The 18,944-nt window shown below is 40.7% G+C and overlaps 1 protein-coding gene across 1 annotated transcript in view; it reads right to left on the reverse strand.

Moving 5' to 3' along the window:
* Nucleotides 1-16,622, reverse strand: part of anos1b (anosmin 1b) — a 40,761-nt gene extending 24,139 nt beyond the window's left edge. Inside the window, exons 1-2 of the mRNA XM_029500475.1 lie at nt 16,182-16,622; nt 7,048-7,095 (exon numbers count right to left, since the gene is read on the reverse strand). Coding sequence (XP_029356335.1) covers nt 7,048-7,095; nt 16,182-16,376 — 243 coding nt within the window. The 5' untranslated portion in view covers nt 16,377-16,622. The remainder of the gene's footprint in view (nt 1-7,047; nt 7,096-16,181) is intronic.
* Between the last annotated feature and the right edge of the window lie 2,322 nt (nt 16,623-18,944).

Consider the following 18,944-nt stretch of genomic DNA (forward strand, 5'->3'; position numbering starts at 1 on the left):
GCTCACAAGAACAGAGGCAACAAACCGCACAAGCTGGTCGAGCTTGCACTGCACCATCACTATGTTCCCAGTAAGATCAAGGATCTGATCCTTGTTATAATAATTTCAGGTCGAGGGTCACTTCTGGTACAGAAAAATTAGGCACTGTCTTTGATCAGCAATTACAGGCTGCACCATCTCTGTTATTCTCTCCCCCTTGCCATGAACATAGTAGTCAAGTCAGCTGATGTGGAATGCAAAGGGCCTTTCACTAAGTCAGATGAACAACACTGATAAGAGCATACATGGATGACCTCACCATAACTACAATGTCTCAGATTGCAGGTGGATCTTTAAAGGTTTTGAGAAACTCGTCATCTGTGCCAGGATGAGTTATAAACCCTCCAAGTCAAGGTTCATGGTGTTGAAGAAGGGGAAGGTGTCTAACAAATTCTAATTCTTCATTTCAGGAACAGTCATTCCATCCATCACAGAGCAGCCGGTCAATAACTTGGGGAAGATCTTTGATGCAAGCTTGAAAGACACCGAAAGACACCATCCCCATCCCAGCTATGCATGGACTTGGTGCTTGGCTCACCTTGGCTGACAGGTCTGTTCTACGGTAGATTTAAAGCCTGGATCTACCAGCACACAGTCCTAATAACAGTTGAGTCCCTCATCAGGAAGTTAAGTAGCTTTCTGCTGAAGTGGCTGGGCTTTGCATGCAGCCTCACCAGAGCAGCACCATATGGGACAAGCAACACCTTGCAGCTACTGTTAAGTGATCTCCAGGAAGAGTTCATGGTTCCTTGCACACCGGAAGCCCTCCAATACAGGGACTCCAGGGACGCTAAAGTGTCAGCAGCTGACATCGTGGTGAAGACAGGGAGGAAGTGTCCAGCAGGGAAGACGGTGGAGGTGGTCCCGCCAGAGACAAAAGGCGCTGGTGGGCACTGTGGCACTGTGGAAGAGCGCATTGAGCAAGACAATGAGAGGAAACGCGCCCAGTACCAGGAACTAGTGGAGGAGTGCAGGGGCAAAGACTAGGTCCTCACTCAGTTGGGTGTCACAGGAGCAGGCAAGCAGAGGGCCATTCAATCTGCCAGTTAGGCTGCAGAAAAAGCCATCCTGGAGATGTTTCTTGAACAATTTTAAACCTTAGTTGTTTTTTTTTCTATAAAACATTCTTAATTAAATGACACTTTATTCATTAAATGTTTCCTGTTGGTAAGATGCTATACAAGAAAACAGTCTGCAAAATAAATATATTTTGTTTATTTTGTTTTTATCAGTGATTTGGTCAGTAACTATCAGGACCAACTACATTCACCTGATGTTTGATGTCAGCACTATTTGCTGCTGATGCTAGTTAATAGCAAGCGAGTGCTGAATATTGTTAATGAGAATAAGTAGCACTTGGAATCATCAATGTTAATTCATTGCAAATCAAGAATGAAAATGAAACTGGCTGCCCCAGTCAGTTCCATGCACTGCATTTAATGTAATACTGGAAGTAACTACATTGTGGAGGATGAAATGTTCACGGGAGTTCAATGACTTGCTGCATTTATATAAGCCAAGTAAGATTATAAATACACTTCAGAAGGCACAAGCCTTCTTGCTCTATATTTTGAATATGCACACATGCACAGGCACACGCTAATACAGAGACACACACACACACACACACACACACACACACACACACACACACACACACACACGCACACACACTTGTGGTACTTGAGTGAAAAATAGCGGAACAAATTCCTAAAATCCTTTGAAAAACATGTTAGACGTTTGCCAGACCTTCAAAAAAACATGTAAAACTACCAGGGATAACTTAAATCAGCAGTTTGTGTGAGGAGAGGAAGGGCTTTAGGAGTTAGAATAGAGGAAAAGAAAGAGAGGCTTGCAGAAGAATCATAAAGGTCAGTGCCTCAAAATAGTTCAGCGATTGACTTCATCACTTCTCAAACCACATATGACCAACAAAAACGTCTCCCTAATTATTTCCTCTGGTGTTTTCACTATGTTTAAACAGAAAGCAGCAATTAAAGGATACCAGAATGACTACTACATGATAACAACATTTGATTGGAGAAAGGACAGAACTGTGGTCTTAGACAAGTTGAATGTCCTGATGGTAGTCAAAATACTTGGAAAACTCCAGATTTAGAAACCCTTGTAGGGTCCTTCACTATATCCAAAGGAAGATGAGCTTGCATTTCTGACAATATTAATTACTGGCAGAAGCAAACAGCATTTTCCCATACTGGACAAGTTTGAACAGCAGAATGACTGTGGGAAAAGTAAGCACAGTTAAAAACTGTTCCAGTGGAAGACATTCAAGCTTATATAGGCTAGCAAGCTGTTGTTTGCAGCTGTTGTGCTGGATTGTGCAAATTAAGCAATAAAAACTGATATACCGAGACAGAGAAAATTAGAGGAAAGACATATGGGAGTAAGTGTGTTCCAAGAGATTCCATTCTTTTTATATTGCATTCTGCATTTTGATCACAAATTTTGCTTATTTTATTTGAAACCACCCTAATTGAGTGAGAAGCAGCAGATATGAGAGATCCCTCCAGACTGAGGTCATGGTACTTTGTGGACAGCCCCCACAGCAGCTTAAGGAGTTCAAACATCTTCGGATCTTATTCACAAGTGAGGATGATGAAGTGATGGTGAGTGTGTTGAAAGCTCAATGGTGTTGGATTGGGGCATGCTGCCCAATGCTACGTGTTACAGTGGACTGTTCTATTGAAGGTGGAATCAAGCCCAAAGACAAAGATTTTAATTTGCACATCAGTATTTAAAAACTATAACAATATATTTGTACAAATTGAAGTAAACAGTAAAACATAATCAAAACAATAATTGGTGGTATCCGTTTTTTACCTTTTTAAAACAGTTTCTGCACTATTACTCAAACAATGGTGGTCAACAGATGGGAACTTGCCACAGTTCCTAGAGAGAGTTCAGCTGTCTCAGTGTTTTCTCTTTCAATGTAATTGTAAACTGGTTATGATGGTGTTGAGATCTAGGTTCTGCGCTATAAGTGATGGATCAAGGTCGTGCTGCAAATTCAATTTGGGACTGAACTGACACCTCGCTGATAGTATTGCATGATGGGGAAGAAGTTGAACAGGTCAAGTGCCAAAAACCTTGCATGTTACTGGATGCTCTAGCTCTGATTGAAAGTGAGAGATTGACATGAATTTTATTTGAATTTTGTTTGGCCACTTAGGGAGCCACCTTTACATCTCCACATTAGTGGATAGAATGTCCTACCTGGCCTGGAAATACCTAAGGAAGTCCCAAGAGAGGCTGAAGTACATGGCTAGGACATGAGCATATGCCACATGTAAGTGATGGAAAAATTGTCAGATCTCTGGAAGAAGAATTATTTCTGTGCAAAAACCAAATAACCACGAATAAGTTAACACATGGCAAATTTAAACATGAAAACAACCTTTAATTTAGTGAGCATAGCCTCATAGGAAAGTGTTGCATTTTCAGTAGACTTCTTTCTTCTAATAATGTATAAAATAAACCAAGCAGAACCAAGATTACATAATTTTTCCATCTGGTAGAAAGAGCAATGTGAAATTCTTCAGATTTAGTAAAGAGAGGAATGAATCAGAAAGGAACTGTTTGTTAGTCGACATTCTGCTGCCTTTCACACCTGGTACCCATTATTACTACTGTTTGAGTTTGTGTGATCTGCAAGTGTGTGAGTGAGAAAGAGATAAAAGAAGGAGATGGACAGATGGAAGAATTAAGCAAGGACTGTAACGTAGTTTTAGTGAACTCCCATGTGTGCTTTCATGAGTGAGAGTCCATTGATGATGTGACACAAACCGCATCTGATTGGGTAACATCTGTGTGGGGTGTGTACGTGTGTCTTCAATAGTGAGTTTCTGGGACAGGAACAGATAAAGTGCCACAATCAATGAGACGTTGCCTTCCTCTTTGTGTTGTCTCATTTCTTGCTTTAATCTTCCTCTGATCCTGCCCTATGTTTTTGATATTTTTTCCCCATGCAAGCGCTCAAAATGAAAAAGATGACATGGGAGCATTAAAGTCACCTTCTTAGCTTCACATCATAACCATTGTGTGTGAGTGGGTGTGTAACTGCTAGAGGACTAATTGACTGTGTTGCACACATTAAAAGCTCAGTAAAAACATTGGTGCTGCTCCAAGTTTGCATGAGGACCAAAAAGGGACTTGAGTGAAAATTAATACAAGTCCCCAAATTATTCTGTAAAAATCTCTGTCAGAGGTTATTGAGTATGTTACCCTGCCAAAGGGTTTTATGAGATCCTGCAGTGGAATGCAGGCTGAGACCAAATCACATTTTGTTAGATTTGCCTAACTAATGGCCCTAAAATTGGGTTTCTAAACATTAGAAAAATGTAGCTCCCTCGAGTAAAAGTCCAATATTCACGCTGTGCTGAGAAAAGAACTGCATCTAATGTCCAGTGGACTACTTCTTTCATAATGACTGTAATTCTTATCTCATCTATTGCTGGGTACCAAAGATCAATACTGTTGTGGTACCAGCTGAAAAGTGGCAATATCGAGAATTATTGGAAAAACTGTCAACCATCAGAAGCCGCATATATGTTACATATATGTTTTTAAGTATCATTAAGTAGTCTGCCTCTTTGTTTTGGGGCCTATTGCTGATTCTGTTTTGTCCTGCTGTTCTCATGTTCCCTCAAGTATGTTGCCCCTGGTCTGTCCCTTGGTGTTTGTGTCTTGCTGGGCATGGCTGCAGTTTCCTGGCTGATCAACTGGGCCAACTGATCAAGACACCTCATAATTGTTGTTACCTTTTGAATGTTAGAGGGCTTTAGAGACTGTATAAAGTTCCCATGTTACATAATAAATAATTAAAACAGTGAACCCTTAACATCCCATACATCCAGTTAACAAATATGCGTACCTTGAGTGCATTAAACAGTGCTGGACTTCCTCTGCTGTATAATTCATTATTTTGATTAATCCTGACAATTACAGCTGAAGACTGGGATATGTGCTTTTCTGCTTTAATTTATTTTTGTTGGCCTGGTCTAGTGGCTTTTACAAATTGGGCTGTATCCATTTTCAACAGACTGTAAAAAAGTAAGAATTAATAACTTTGAAATTTAAACAAGCAAGAAGAGACACTGTGCATGTCTGTGTAGTACCGGGCTGTCTGAGAGGAAAATTGTGGTTTACACAGCGTCAGCTCCCAGTGGCCAGATTCTGAGACTGTTTGTTGGACCTCACTGTGCCACACTGGTGTTCACGCATGTACAGCAACAAGTCACAAAGCCAAGGTAATTAACTTTAGACACGGTATTAAACAAGAAAATATTTTCCATTTTCATACTTTCACTGTCTTTGCTGATTTCTGACTGTCAAGTCTACAAAACAAAGGAAGCAAGGAGTGCAAAGGAGCTGTGTTTGTCTGTTTTGTTTGTTGTTTGTTGAGGTGCTAAAGGTGGGGTGGTGGGGGTTAAGCACAGCTGAATGTTCATGCCCCATGGTTTCGCAGTGTTGTATCCCCTGTGACGATCTGTGGGTGGCACTTCTGGGGGGAGCATGCTCATGGATGTTGTTGACATTAACCTCTGCTTGCCTTACTGCATACAAGTACACACACACACACACACACACATACTCATAGACACTACTGAAACGTGCGCTGTTAGATAAAAAAAAACAAACAAAACAAAAACAAACAAAAATCCGACATCCGACTGTCAAGGGTATCTCTAACAAAGCTTGGAAATGTGGCAAAAAGTAAAATATGGGTAAGGTGTGCTTCCAGCTGGGTTGGAAGTTTAAATTGGTCTGAACCTGAACACAGAGTTCAGAGAAGACATCAATAAGACACAGGACAGACCTCAAGAATATCAAGTGAGTTAAAGTGTGTGAGGCAAAGGTCACGGTGGACACATTTTTTGTTTAGTCACTTACTTTTTTCGAGGTCAACGTTTTTCTTTTTGAATGTATAGTAAAAAAACATTTCAAAACCAAATTCTTACTGAAACTATGCATTTAGCTCCTTGTAAGGATCAGATTACGGAGATGATAATTTCCATGAAAACATAGAGGTCCAACATCAACCCCTGTCTTATCCACCTTGTATCTGTGTCCCTGCAATGTGACTACCACTCCATAATAGACTGCCATGAGCAGAAAGCTGTGACAAGCTGGAACTGCAGCTAAAAATACTCACAATGGAAACTCCACGTGAATTAAAAAATAAATTGTTGTGCATAAACAGACACACACACACACTGATGCCTTCTGTGTTAACTGAATAGACAGATAATTTTTGATCCATGTGGACAGATAATGGGGCTATGGGAGAGGATGCTATTTTACCTGAAAGCACAACCTTTGTTAACATGCACATGGTGGCTTTGCAGAATACATACAGAAGTGAAGGGAGAAAAAAGACACTACTCCGACCCTGACGCACACAGGACAAAGCCCCAACAGTGTTGTTTCCTTAGTTGTTTGCTGGTAAATATACTTTACCAGCAAACAAGCACTGACTGACTGCAAATATTAGAGGTATCTTGTTACACAGTTACAAAACCAGTCAGCATCATCTATTGCCTATAATGCTGTCACACCTGCAAATCACAATCTTTTTCATCAAATGTATCATAACATGTTAGAAGCGCCCTCTTTTTTGGGAGTTGTTAAATCACATCCATGGGAAAAAGTATGGAACAGGAGTCTGGCCCACGTATTTAGATTTGACAATTTTTTTGGTTGGATTTCAAATATCCAATTCCACTGCAATCCCTCCTAAAATTCTTGGGAGTGCTGCAAATACTTCTTTTTACCTGTCAGCCATGAGTTTTACCAAGATGACATTACATGCATAAGACTCATCCACAATTCCACCCCAACAAACCAGAGGGAAAAACAACCGATTGTATTAAAACACACAGCCAACTCAGAGGTCTTGGTTTTGTTGGTATAAAATGTGTTTGATGTGTTTGTGTGCGTGCGTGCATGTGTGCGCATGCATGCCGGCCATGTGTGTGTGTGCATACTTACCTGAATGCAGCGTCTGTGGTTCTCACACCAAACCAGAACTTGGTTGCTCTGGGGAAGAAAAAGAGGATGGTCGTTAAAGCAAACACGCACAGAGAAACAAATCTTTCGCAGACAGATCCCAGGCTTGAAGCCTTCAGCCTGTGTTTATGGTGACCAACAGGGAGACAGAAAGCAAAATACTGGGAATAAAAGATCACTGACCAATGTACATAACCAAAGGAAACCTGTCATGCAAACAGACACGCACTCAACCTTCGTCTTATTTACTTAATTATCCTGTGGGTCAAAAATTACTTAGCACAATCTGTTTGTGGTTGCTGAGCCAGACAGAGATGACGTCACTTGAAGAGATGTATTGTGTGTGTGTGTGTGTGTGTGTAACTGCTAAGTGCTAAGTGAGTCAAGACCAATGGTAAATAGTGCCATAAAAACAGTGGCAGACTACAGGGACAAAAATACAAATGAACTGACCCAACATCCATCCTTGAGATCTTTTTATACTATTAATAAAATTTACACTAGTCAATGTTTGGAAGTGAACAAAGAGTAGGACAAAAACTGGGAGCATTTTACTGTACTGTGTTTACATTACTGTAAATTTGGCAAACCTCTCAGAATAACCATGAATAATTAATCACCTTCAGTATTAAATAATATACAGTAATAAAGAGTTTTAGCATCATTTCTTATAGTCATTTGGTTCATTTATAGAAATGTGAAATGGCAAATACACCATATCCTGTCAGAGGCAAAGGTAACATGCTCGAGATAAAATTGAACAATTAACTTTTCCAGATAATGTTTGTGTCTAATTTTGACATTTTCAACTGATGGATTGACTTGACAACCAACAATTTCAGGATTGCTTCCCATCGGTGTAACCATCCATGTTGATTTTTTGCATAGTTTTTATTATTTAAAGCAAACTCAGTACAGGGTAGGTACTTGCAATGGTGTGTCTACAGAGTGAATTTTTCCCCTGAGATGCTTTGTCATTATCAGTGCAATAATGATGCCATCATCCACATCAAAACAACTATTTGGATACTGATGGGCGTGTATTTGTGTATCTCTCTGTTGTCATGTGTGTGCACACTTGTGGGAGTGTATGGGCCTCTGGTGTCTGTGCGTATATTTGTGTGCAGGTGTCCATGCATGCATGAGTGCAAATGTGCGTACGTGCGTGTGTGTGTGCAGGTGTGTGTGCGCATATGTGGGATAAGCCTTCTTAATGACTCTTAAACCCTCTCCAGAGTGAGCTGTATTTAGCCTGAACCAGGCTCATCTCTTTCCACAGACACTTTTCACTGCTTCTCCTCTGTTAAGTAGCCTTTGTGCTCGTGGTATGAAGGAAGTGAATGGGTTAGAAGTGGGGTAACAGTGCAGAGGTTACGGGTTAGACATTTGGAGTTCAGGGCTCTTAAGGGCTAAGAAGATACTGATTTTACTCTTTCATTTTAAAACAGACGCAAATCAAATGATATCTGGTGAAAAGCTAGCACCTCGATTGGACTTACAGCTGCAGAATGTAGACTTCAATGTTTTTTTTATAAATTTAATGAATTATGACTTTGGAAAATTGAAAGCAAGAAATTCAAACCATGCAAGGGTGAGGCTTGCTTCCCCTAACTTTCCAAAGTCAAAGAGCTTTCAGTTATACCAGATTTTTTTTGGTGATTGGCCAGGGAGCATACAGTATGTGCGAAAATGTGTCATACTCTCACCCCGTTCATGTCCTCTGCTACAATGACTTCATTATTGGTTTGCAAAATCAGGAGACCACAAAAATTGTGTTCAGAGTTGACTGTCAGGGTTGGTCGTAATCTAAAATTGTATCTCTTCTGTGAGGATGCCTTTAAGACTGCTTGAGCATTGATGGGGTGGATGCCCTTGGCTAAGCACAGTAATCTGTACTAGCTGTTGAAAGAGATAATGCTACGGTGACAGAAAGGTGGGAGGAAGAAGGAAGTGCAGGATTAAAGTAATGGTTAAAGCCCTGGTTAAATGGGTCTGCAACAAGTCTGTGTGGAGGGAAGGATAGAAAGAAGAAGAGACGAGAGGGAGCGGGTGCCACAGTTTCACACAGACATAGACATTCTTTCCTCCTCAGTCTACTTGTTGTCTTTTTATCTCATTAAAAGTTCTTCGACTAGGAAAAAATGAATACCACCCAAGTGATACTATTACTATACTGAATTCATGTGCCATTGATATAACTCTTATGGTAGACACAAATGGCGGAGGGTCTTAACCCTCCTTTCCGTTTAAATATTATTTAAAACGCTTCCACTAGGAATCAAAATTGTGGCACAATCACGCTGAAGAAGGCCACATGTCCATGTGTTATATGGGAAAACAGAGATTGAGAATCAGTTTTTCATCAGCACCGCTAAACATGATTACACTCTAACATACATTATTCCTTCCTCATAAAGTTATAAACCTTACAACAATAATAGTTATTTTTATTGCTGATATTGTTGTTATGGCTATTAGTAGACGTTAATAGCAATGGAGGAGTGCCATACAGATCCATTGTTATCTGGTCCACAGAGGTTGTGGGAAGTGGAAACTGCGTCTTTGCTGGCTCTTAGTACATACATTTTTCCATTTATAATTGTTGAAGACGACAAAATGATAAATAGAGAGAAAACCTGTGAAGGACTTGACATTCACCTGTGGGTTTTCCAAACACAAAAATACAAGCTAAAATATATATGTTTAGAAAGGATATTATTTACTTTGGTTATTCAAATATCTGATAAAGTGAGGTCATTTTCTAAAGTTATTATACAATTAAAGGGGAGCGATGCCAACAAAATTACCCTAGTTCTTAATCATATCCACATGAATCATGATAAATCATCATCATAAATTATTTCCAGTAAATATTGTGCAATGTTTCAAAGGCATCCAATCTTAAATGTTATGATTTTTGGCTATATTGGCAGTCTCAGTCTCTCCTGCTCCTGGGTGCATGATCAGGAGTGATAATTTTAGGTTTATATATCCAGCCATCTGCCTCTCTTCTGAAGCACAGAAAAACATAAAGGAAAGGGGGGAAAAAAGATCCGAGTATGCACACAATTTTCTCCTCCTCTTTGTGCTTCACGTGCTCATCCAGATTAGCTTCTTTCGGTAACTCTTTCACTCTCTCTGCTTGTCATTTTGACATTCCAACTCTAACTCTACCATTTTCTGCCAGCTCTTACAAAAATGACAGGTCAGGACTTGAAAACAACCAAGATGATGATAAACTGTGGATGCTGTAGTCAAAGAACTGAGAATAATGTGGAGGCCAGTTAAACATCCCCACATTTTTCACAGTGGAGATATAAAGCTTTCCCCCTGCTGGCCTCATATCTTTATTCTCTCTTTTAATCTTTTTTAAACTCTGTTCCTTTTTCTGTCATCCTCACCGTAACATCTATTCCGTCGCACATATTCAGCCCCCTCTGTGACGCACACATTAACTGAACATACACATACACACACTTATCCTGAGTCAATTTCATGGGACATATTTGCTGTCAGAGTCAATCAAGGCAGTTTGGACGAGCCTGTGTGCCGTATGGCTGTTAAATGGTGGTCAAATCGGGGTTTCGCAGGGTCTCAGAGTATGTGTGCAAGTCTGTCTACGGCAAAACAGCTGCACATGTTGAAAAAGTAAGGGTAAAAAAGAGAGTACTGGAAGAAGAGAGAAAAGAAGTTGGATATGGGAGACTGAGAGGAAAATGGGAGGGGGAGAGGAAGTTGAAAAGAGCAGAGGGACACAGAAAAAGGAAGGTGAAAGATGGAAATAAATATTAGTTAATATGAGCAGGGAAGACGCTGGCAAAGAGTGGTAGACACTAGTTCTGAAACAGGATGGAATAAATTCTGGTGACTGCTGTCTGTCGTCTGGCTGAAGTTTTAGAGTTTAGGAGTTTTTTTATTGATGGGAACTTGAAATATGGTATTTTAATTTTGAAACTCCCAGATTATGGAAAAAGTTGTATGTGATATATTTATTGCAAAACTCTACCCAAACAAAAGTTTGAGTCCAAAGGCTTTTTGTATTTTATGATCCAAAAATCCTCAGTAATGCTCAGAAAATACTGTGCATGAAAAATACAAGAGACTTCAGACAACTTCAAAACCATGCAAAACCTCTTCTCATTTTTAATGATGGATTGCTGCATTGGCTGGATTTCATACCAACACTTAAAACACACGGTCTTAAAGTTTTTTCTATCCAAGAGAGAAGTTTTTCTGCGCCTGAGACTCGTCAGAAACAGAACGGATTCACAGAGAAAGAAACACTTGCACTAAAGGATTTCCACATGGCTCTGATGGCTGCTGAGGCTACAGTAATCACTGTTAATCACTGAATAACATGCTGATATCAGTGAACGCAGGAGCGGGAAAAAGGCTGCGGCATAAACACTTAGATCTATGCACAAAAACACACAGAAATTGTCGACATGCACGCGCACAGCTGCACACACCCTTCAGTGTTTGAAAAAGAGATATAAATCACGCTTCTGCCAGATGCAGCGATAAAAAGTGAATGTGTGTGCGTGTGTGTGGTGTGTGCATGTTGTGGCCAGTGTTTGAGGTGAGCTGCAGTAGAAAGTCTATTTAACACTAGGCATTAACTCTGGTAATCGTACCCAGATGACCAGAAGTAAACATAGTTAAGGTGTGTGTTGTGTGTACATGGGTGTCTCAGAGTGCATGATGACTGTATCATGACAAACACAATATAACGTTCTTCCCAAAAAAGTCCTCATGGAGGTCTCAACATTCCGGACAGAAGCCCCAAATTAGACTACATTTGTGTGTGTGTGCCAGTGTGTGTTTGTGTGAGTGTGTGCACGTGTGTCTGTCTGTGTACATGGGTGAGCGTTAGTGTTTGTGGTGCTCCACATCCTGTAAACAACAACCATCACAACAAAGTGGTTGTTATACTGTCCTAAACTTTGCCCTATCTAACTATTATGATAATGTCTTTGATGATGTCTTTCAGTCTCAGTTCACTTTCAGCAGCAGTGATGATGAAACTTTATCAATGTTCCCTCCAAATGTTCCTCCAAACAAATTAAAGGAGAAAAATCTACTTTTTGAGAAATATGGTTCTATGTCCTACATGGCCAAGTTAGATGAGAAGACACCATCCTCACAGCTAGAAGGTATAGAAAGCAGGCTCATTAAAATTGCACAAAAACTGGAAACAATAGTTTTAAATCCGTCGTAAACTCTCCCTACCCTTCACCGGTGAAGTTCACCATTTGTTCAGTCCATACCAAAGGCTGGTGGACAGATGTTACCTTTGAGCAGGGGATGGTCAGCTTAATGCTAACTGGCCTTTAGTTGGACCCTTTTTTTTTTAAGCAAAGACATGACCGCGGTATCAATCTTAACAATATCCAGACCACAAAGCAAATATGATTCAGCTCAACACCTTCACAGTTTTGATGTGGTAAAAGGGTCTCTTTATCTGTCTCTTACTCTGTTGGTGGAAGAACAAAGGAATGTCACTCGTTGCTTTGCCATCACTGCTTTGACTTACTGTCTTGGTATTTCTCCTCCTGGGTTTAGGTGAGAATCTCTCCCATAGCACCACAACTTTATCACCACCTAGCCACAGCTATACCTACAGTATCATATTACACGGCAGCCTCAACACTCCAAAAAGGGGCTGATTGTCATTCCACTTTCAGTCATATCAGTTTGGCTGCATGTCTGTCTGCCTGCTGACCCATCTTTCCATCTCCTTTCACGTCTTTATGTTTAACGACGTCTTCCTACCTGTCTTTACCTTGCCATCTGTCTCTGTGCAACCTGACCTGACTATTGTCTCAGGCCGTTTTCAGAGCGTGGCTAGTTGGCTGACTGACCTCTGGGTTGATTAGAATTACCTACCACAGCGCAATTGGAAAACCAACGCATGCACGCACACATAAACATGAATGCACAGGCAGCTTATTCAGCTTCATGCTGGCCCTCAGCCCTGGCTCGTGGCTACTCATCAGCACCACAGGCATATGAGTGTTTAAGACATGCAGTCGGAGTTTACTCTTTATTTTTAGGAATTAAGATCAAAGAGGAATTTAGGAATATGACAACACACCAACATATACATAGTCACATACACACACACACACACATACAAAGAGCTATAATTAAACTATTACACCATACAAGGGAAAGTAGTGGAAAACCCAGAGAAAGGCAGAAAGAGGTGTAAATAGAAAACTGGTGACTCACATTCTAGTGGCTACACACTAGCCACACACACAGAGAAAGAGAGAGAGAGAGTGGAAGAGCCAAAAACACAGGGTTCACCCACATGAAACCAAAAGAAGTGAAGTGCGTGTTTGTGTCTGAGCATGGTGACGGAGAAAGATGAGTAAAGCTCTTTTTGCCCACAGTAATGTGTAGGGATCGTAGCGCTTATCAAAATGTTTTGGGTTTTTTTTTTCTGTTTCTTCCACCCATCAATCCTTCTGTCTCCATACTGCCCTATTATTGGGTCAGAGAATGATGTTGTTTCCCGGATGTGGTTGAGAGGACACTTGTTTTCGTTGTTTACACAAAGTTTAGAGGTTCCTTTTACCTTGGAAAACATTACTAACGCAGTTTTCATGTATCAGCTCTTTCTTTACATGCTAAAATGAGTCTGATTCTTACATCCACACAATTTTCACCTATTTGTAACTTCCCAACAGGGTACTGAAGTAAGTGCTGGCTTCTTTTTCAGACATGTTAAATTTTAAGATTGTGTCTAATTTATCTGATTTATGTCTGATTTGTCTAATCTAATTCTCAAAATAATGCAGTTAGGAATGACAATACACCAAAAGTATCCTCACATTTCAGAAGCTTTATTAGCACGTTGAACCTTTGCAATTAAGAATTATTTCAGTCCCTGGTAAATTTGAGTCATTAACAGTCTTGCTAGTGGAATGTCAGAAAATGTTAAAATGTGGTTTTGTCCAAAGAATTGTTTAAATTCTGAAACAATTAGTCAATTATCAAAATATCTGCAGATTCATTTTCTGTCAATGGACTAATTGACTAATGAGGTCAGCTGAAAAACAGTTGGTTGATAATCAAAATCTTTTCAATAAATTTCAATGTATTAATGAGCAAAATCTTCCGATTCAAGCAGTTAATCTATGAAGTATCTGAACATCTCATTTTCCTATAAGTAAAAGATCCAATGCAGTGAGTTAGTACGAGTCCCATCAATCACCCACTCTCCTTACTGCTAATGATCTGTTTTATTCTGCCTTGTTTCAATTGCCAAATTGACATTATATTCCATCTTCATGGAATAATCACTGATAAAAATAGTAGTAGTAGCGTACTCAAAAAGTACAGGAAGTTTGTCAGTTTGAAGATCAGTGTACAGAGTCAGAAAGTCCTAGAAGTGTAACCAATTGATTACATTAGTATGACAGATAACTTCCTCAAAAAAAAAAATCAAAGTTAGCGAGTAGTGAAAAGTAAAATCAGAATGGAATGACACATTTCAACTTCTTAAAATGAAACGCTAATATAAAATTAATATTTATTTGCTACCTCCCAGTCAGTTGGTTTCATGTAATACTCTGCTGCTGTTTGATGTTCAACATCTGACTACTGTGCTCCACTTCATAAAGTTTAAACCAAATGTTCCCTTTCTCACACCTCCATTCCAGAAACCACACACACGCACGCACGCACGCAGACACACACACACACACACACACACACACGCACGCACGCACGCACGCACACAAGCATGCACTATTGGGGAGTCATCCAGGGGCCACTCTCATTACCCAGTGTGCAGGTGAAAGGGGTCTACTCTGGATGGACGAGGCCAGACCAAGATGTTGCTTTATATATGAACATATGCAAACCCACACAAGCACACACACTTTCTTCTACACACCTCAGAGCCATTGGGGCTGAACCCTTTGGTTAATGACTTTCCCACCCACTACACAGCATGCACATGTTGAAGCCGTTAAAATAAGTGGCTTTTCAAACTTGGTAACGTCCTAATGTCCCTGTTAATCTCACATTCCTGACTACAAAGGCCACAATACGTGGACCACTGATTTTAGTGAGATGAGCAATTTTGGCAGCTATTAGAAACAAGCACACCAAAATTATTCAGCCTACCTGTGTCCCTCTGTGGACTGACCCAGGACAACTTCAATCTGAGGAACATAAATACTTTTCTCCAAACTTCCTGATGAGAACCATGTTGGTAAAGACACACTTTAAGTCAAGATCCCTAAGATGGACAATTAATGTTCTCATATACATCCCCACTGATCTGATGTAGCTGCTCAACATGGCATATTTAGAGATGATGAACCCCTTTGGTGTACCTTTAGCCTGAAACTAACACATTCCTGATAACTATGTATAAATGGGAAACAACAGTGTTCTTGATATGACTGGCACAATTGAGCGACCAGTATGAAGGATGGCGATGTGATTATAACTGCTGTGGTTTTTTAAGCCAATCAAAATAAAGAACATTAAGGGTTTCTTTTTTTTCTTTAATAAAGTTTAACTATGCAGTTTAACTTTAATCTCAGCAATAATGCCTGTGTTTACATGCATAATTGGGTGCAGATTGCTAAACACAGATGTGAGCTCATTATGTCAGTGCATTGTGAGAAAGTCATTTTAACTTCAGCTCTTCTGTACGATTTCCCACTTTGCCTGTACTTGATGGTTTCAGTACGCTCTGAAACCATCAAGTACCATCCTCACTTGAATTTCACCCGTCAATAGTGTGTGTTTATTTATGTATAAACATATCCCATTAGATTAGTTAGAATATGAAAATAGTGAATGACAAACACAATCTTGATTTTTTTTTTTTTATGCACAGGTCATAAAATCAAGTGACCTGGAACAAATGGTGAACTACTGAAACACGTAAATACATTTTGTCTGAAACAGCTGGCACTGTGGAGCATAACTGCTTGAGGAACAGCATGCCTTTTCTATATTGTTGGCTCCCATAGACGTTTGAGTCATAAACTGGTCAGCCTAAGACGCAAAATGGACTCAGACCTTTTGAATCTACGAATTCGATTCTGTTTTTTGATGTACAGTGTGAACGTGGGGGAGATGTTTGCGGGTACCTGGAGGTGTCTGAAGGCGGCGGTGAGCTGGGTCATGTGCAGGGTGAGGCACCTGGACGTGCATCTGGCGCTGTAGATCTTCTCCTGAACTTCCTCCTGCTCCAGGGAACTTCTGCGGGCTCCAGCTCCCGCCAGCACCCCGCACAGCAGCAGCAGCAGCACCACCACCACCACCAGCAGCAGCCTCACTGACATGGCAGGAGCCGAGACCAAATGAAAATGAAAGAGAAGGGGAAGAAGAGGAGGGAGGGGGTAGGGGGTCTGAACGGCGGCTTTCGTCCCGGTGTCCGGCTCGTCGCCCTACTTGCTCTCGCGCCCCTGTAAGCTCCGAATTAAAACATCACGCAGAGCGCGAGCCGCGGCTGTACCCTCCTCGCGGACACGCCCACCGCCGCACAAGTGCAAGTGCGGCCACGTGGAGTTCTCATGCTCCTCATCCCTGTTGGTCCATCTGCGTTACCATCTCCATCACGTTTTTTTTTTTTTTTTTTAACCCCCACGCCTGTGAATCCCTCCATTCCCACCGGGCAAACCGGCATCAAACACACTTCATTCGTCTTCACCGTAATTACTCAACCCCTTCGTCCCTCTCAGTCGCTTTCTCACACTGGTAGCAGCACGTAAATCAGGATCCAGACACATGCAGCCTCTCCTGTCAGCACATCCGTAACTGAGCCAACAGGTGATCACATACTGTGCGTGTAAATTACACTGCTTGTTGTAGCCTTTGCAAGTCGCCTTTAATTGTAAGCCAGTGTTCGTGATGATGAAATGATTGTGAGTTGGCATTATTCATCCCTCTCTGCCTGACGTTCTCAGTAGTGATTTAGTCATTTGGTTGGGAATATTTATTGTAATGGCATGATAGAGTTCGCTGGAAGTCTCCAGTATCAGCTTAATGTCTGCAGCTGGAGACAGGTTTTTGCAGCGGCAGTAAATTGTGCAGCTTTTAGAAAGGAGGAGGGACTAATGTTGAGTTACATTTAGTGGGCACGGAAAGTATTCAGACCCCCTAAAAGTTTTCACTCTTTGTTACATTGCAGCCATTTGCTAAAATCATTTGAGTTGATTTTTTTCCTCATTAATGTACAGACAGCACCCCATTTTGGCAGAAAGACATAGAAATGTAGACATTCTTGCGAATTTATTAAAGAACAAAAACTGAAATATCACATGGCCATAAGTATTCAGATGTTTTGCTGTGACACTTGTATATTTAACTCAGCTGCTGTCCATTTCTTCTCTTCATCGTTCAGATGGTTCTACGTCTTCATTGGAGTCCAGCTGTGTTTAATTAAATTGATTGGATTTGATTAGGAAAGGCACACACCCACCTCAGAGACAACTGCGGTAAGGCCCAGATCTGGCTGAGGTTACAAAAGAATTTCTGCTGCACTTAAGGTTCCTAAGAGCACAGTGGCCTCCATAATCTTTAAATGGGAGACGTTTGAGACGATCAGAACTCTTCCTAGAGCTGTCCACCGAGCCAAACTGAGCAATTGGGAGAGACGAGCCTTGGTGAGGGAGGTAAAGAAGAAATCAAAGATCACTGTGGCTGAACTCCAGAGATGTTGTGGGGAGATGGGAGAAAGTTCTAGAAAGTCAACCATGACTGCAGCCCTCCACCAATTGGGGCTTTATGGCAGAGTGGCCCGACGGAAGCCTCTCCTCAGTGCAAGACATATGAAATCCTGCATAAATTTGCCAAAAAACACATGAAAAACACACTTGGTCTCATCTCTGGTCTGATGAGACCAAGATTGAACATTTTGGCCTCATAACTAAATAGTATGTGTGGAGAAAAGCAGGCACTGCTCATCACCTGCCCAATATAATCCCGACAGTGAAGCATAGTGGTGGCAGCATCATGCAGCATCACTGGCTGAAGGAAAGATGAATGTGACCAAGTAGAGAGACATCCTGGAAAACCTTTTCCAGAGTGCTAAGGGTCTCAGACTGGGCCAAAGGTTAACCTTCCAACAAGACAATTACCCCACACAGCTAAAATAACTGGCTTTGAACAACTCTAACTGTTCTTGACTGTTCTGCCCAGCAAGAGCCCTGACTTAAACCAGCACCTCTGGAGAGACCTAAACATGGCTGTCCACCAACATTCACCATCCAACTTGACAGAACTGGAGAGGATCTGCAAGGAAGAATGGCAGGGGGTCCCTAAATCCAGGTATCGAAAACTTGTAATTCCCAAGAAGTCTCATGGCTGTATTAGCTCAAAAGGGTGCTTCTGTTCAATACTGAGCAAAGGGTCTGAATACTTATGGCCATGTGATATTTCAGTTTTTTTAAATAAATTAGCAAAAAAGTCTGCTTCTTTTTTTGGTCAATATAGGGTGCTGTGTGCACATTAATGAGGAAAAATCTACTTAAATGATTTTAGCAAATGGCTGCAATATAACAGAGTGAAACATTTAAGAGGGTCTAAATACTTTCCATGCCCACTGTAGATCTAATAATCCAACTATATAGTCTATCCAGTCAACAGCCGTCTCTCCCCTTAATATTGATTAAATAAAATTCCAAAATGATGTATGAAGCCCATCTTTAAACTTGTATTTACACCCTCCATCATATTATTCTGTAGATTCATCATCATGATCAATATCATTAAACTCATACAGGCACAAGAGGCATTCACTATCATTCTCATAATTCCCCTGCACTGCATGAAAGTTCTTTTGACTAGGAAACATTTATATTAGAATGCTAATTATTTTTCTCTGAAAATACTATAACATTGTTGATATT

Source organism: Echeneis naucrates, chromosome 4 (assembly GCF_900963305.1).
Source record: "Echeneis naucrates chromosome 4, fEcheNa1.1, whole genome shotgun sequence".
Classification (NCBI taxonomy): domain Eukaryota; kingdom Metazoa; phylum Chordata; class Actinopteri; order Carangiformes; family Echeneidae; genus Echeneis; species Echeneis naucrates.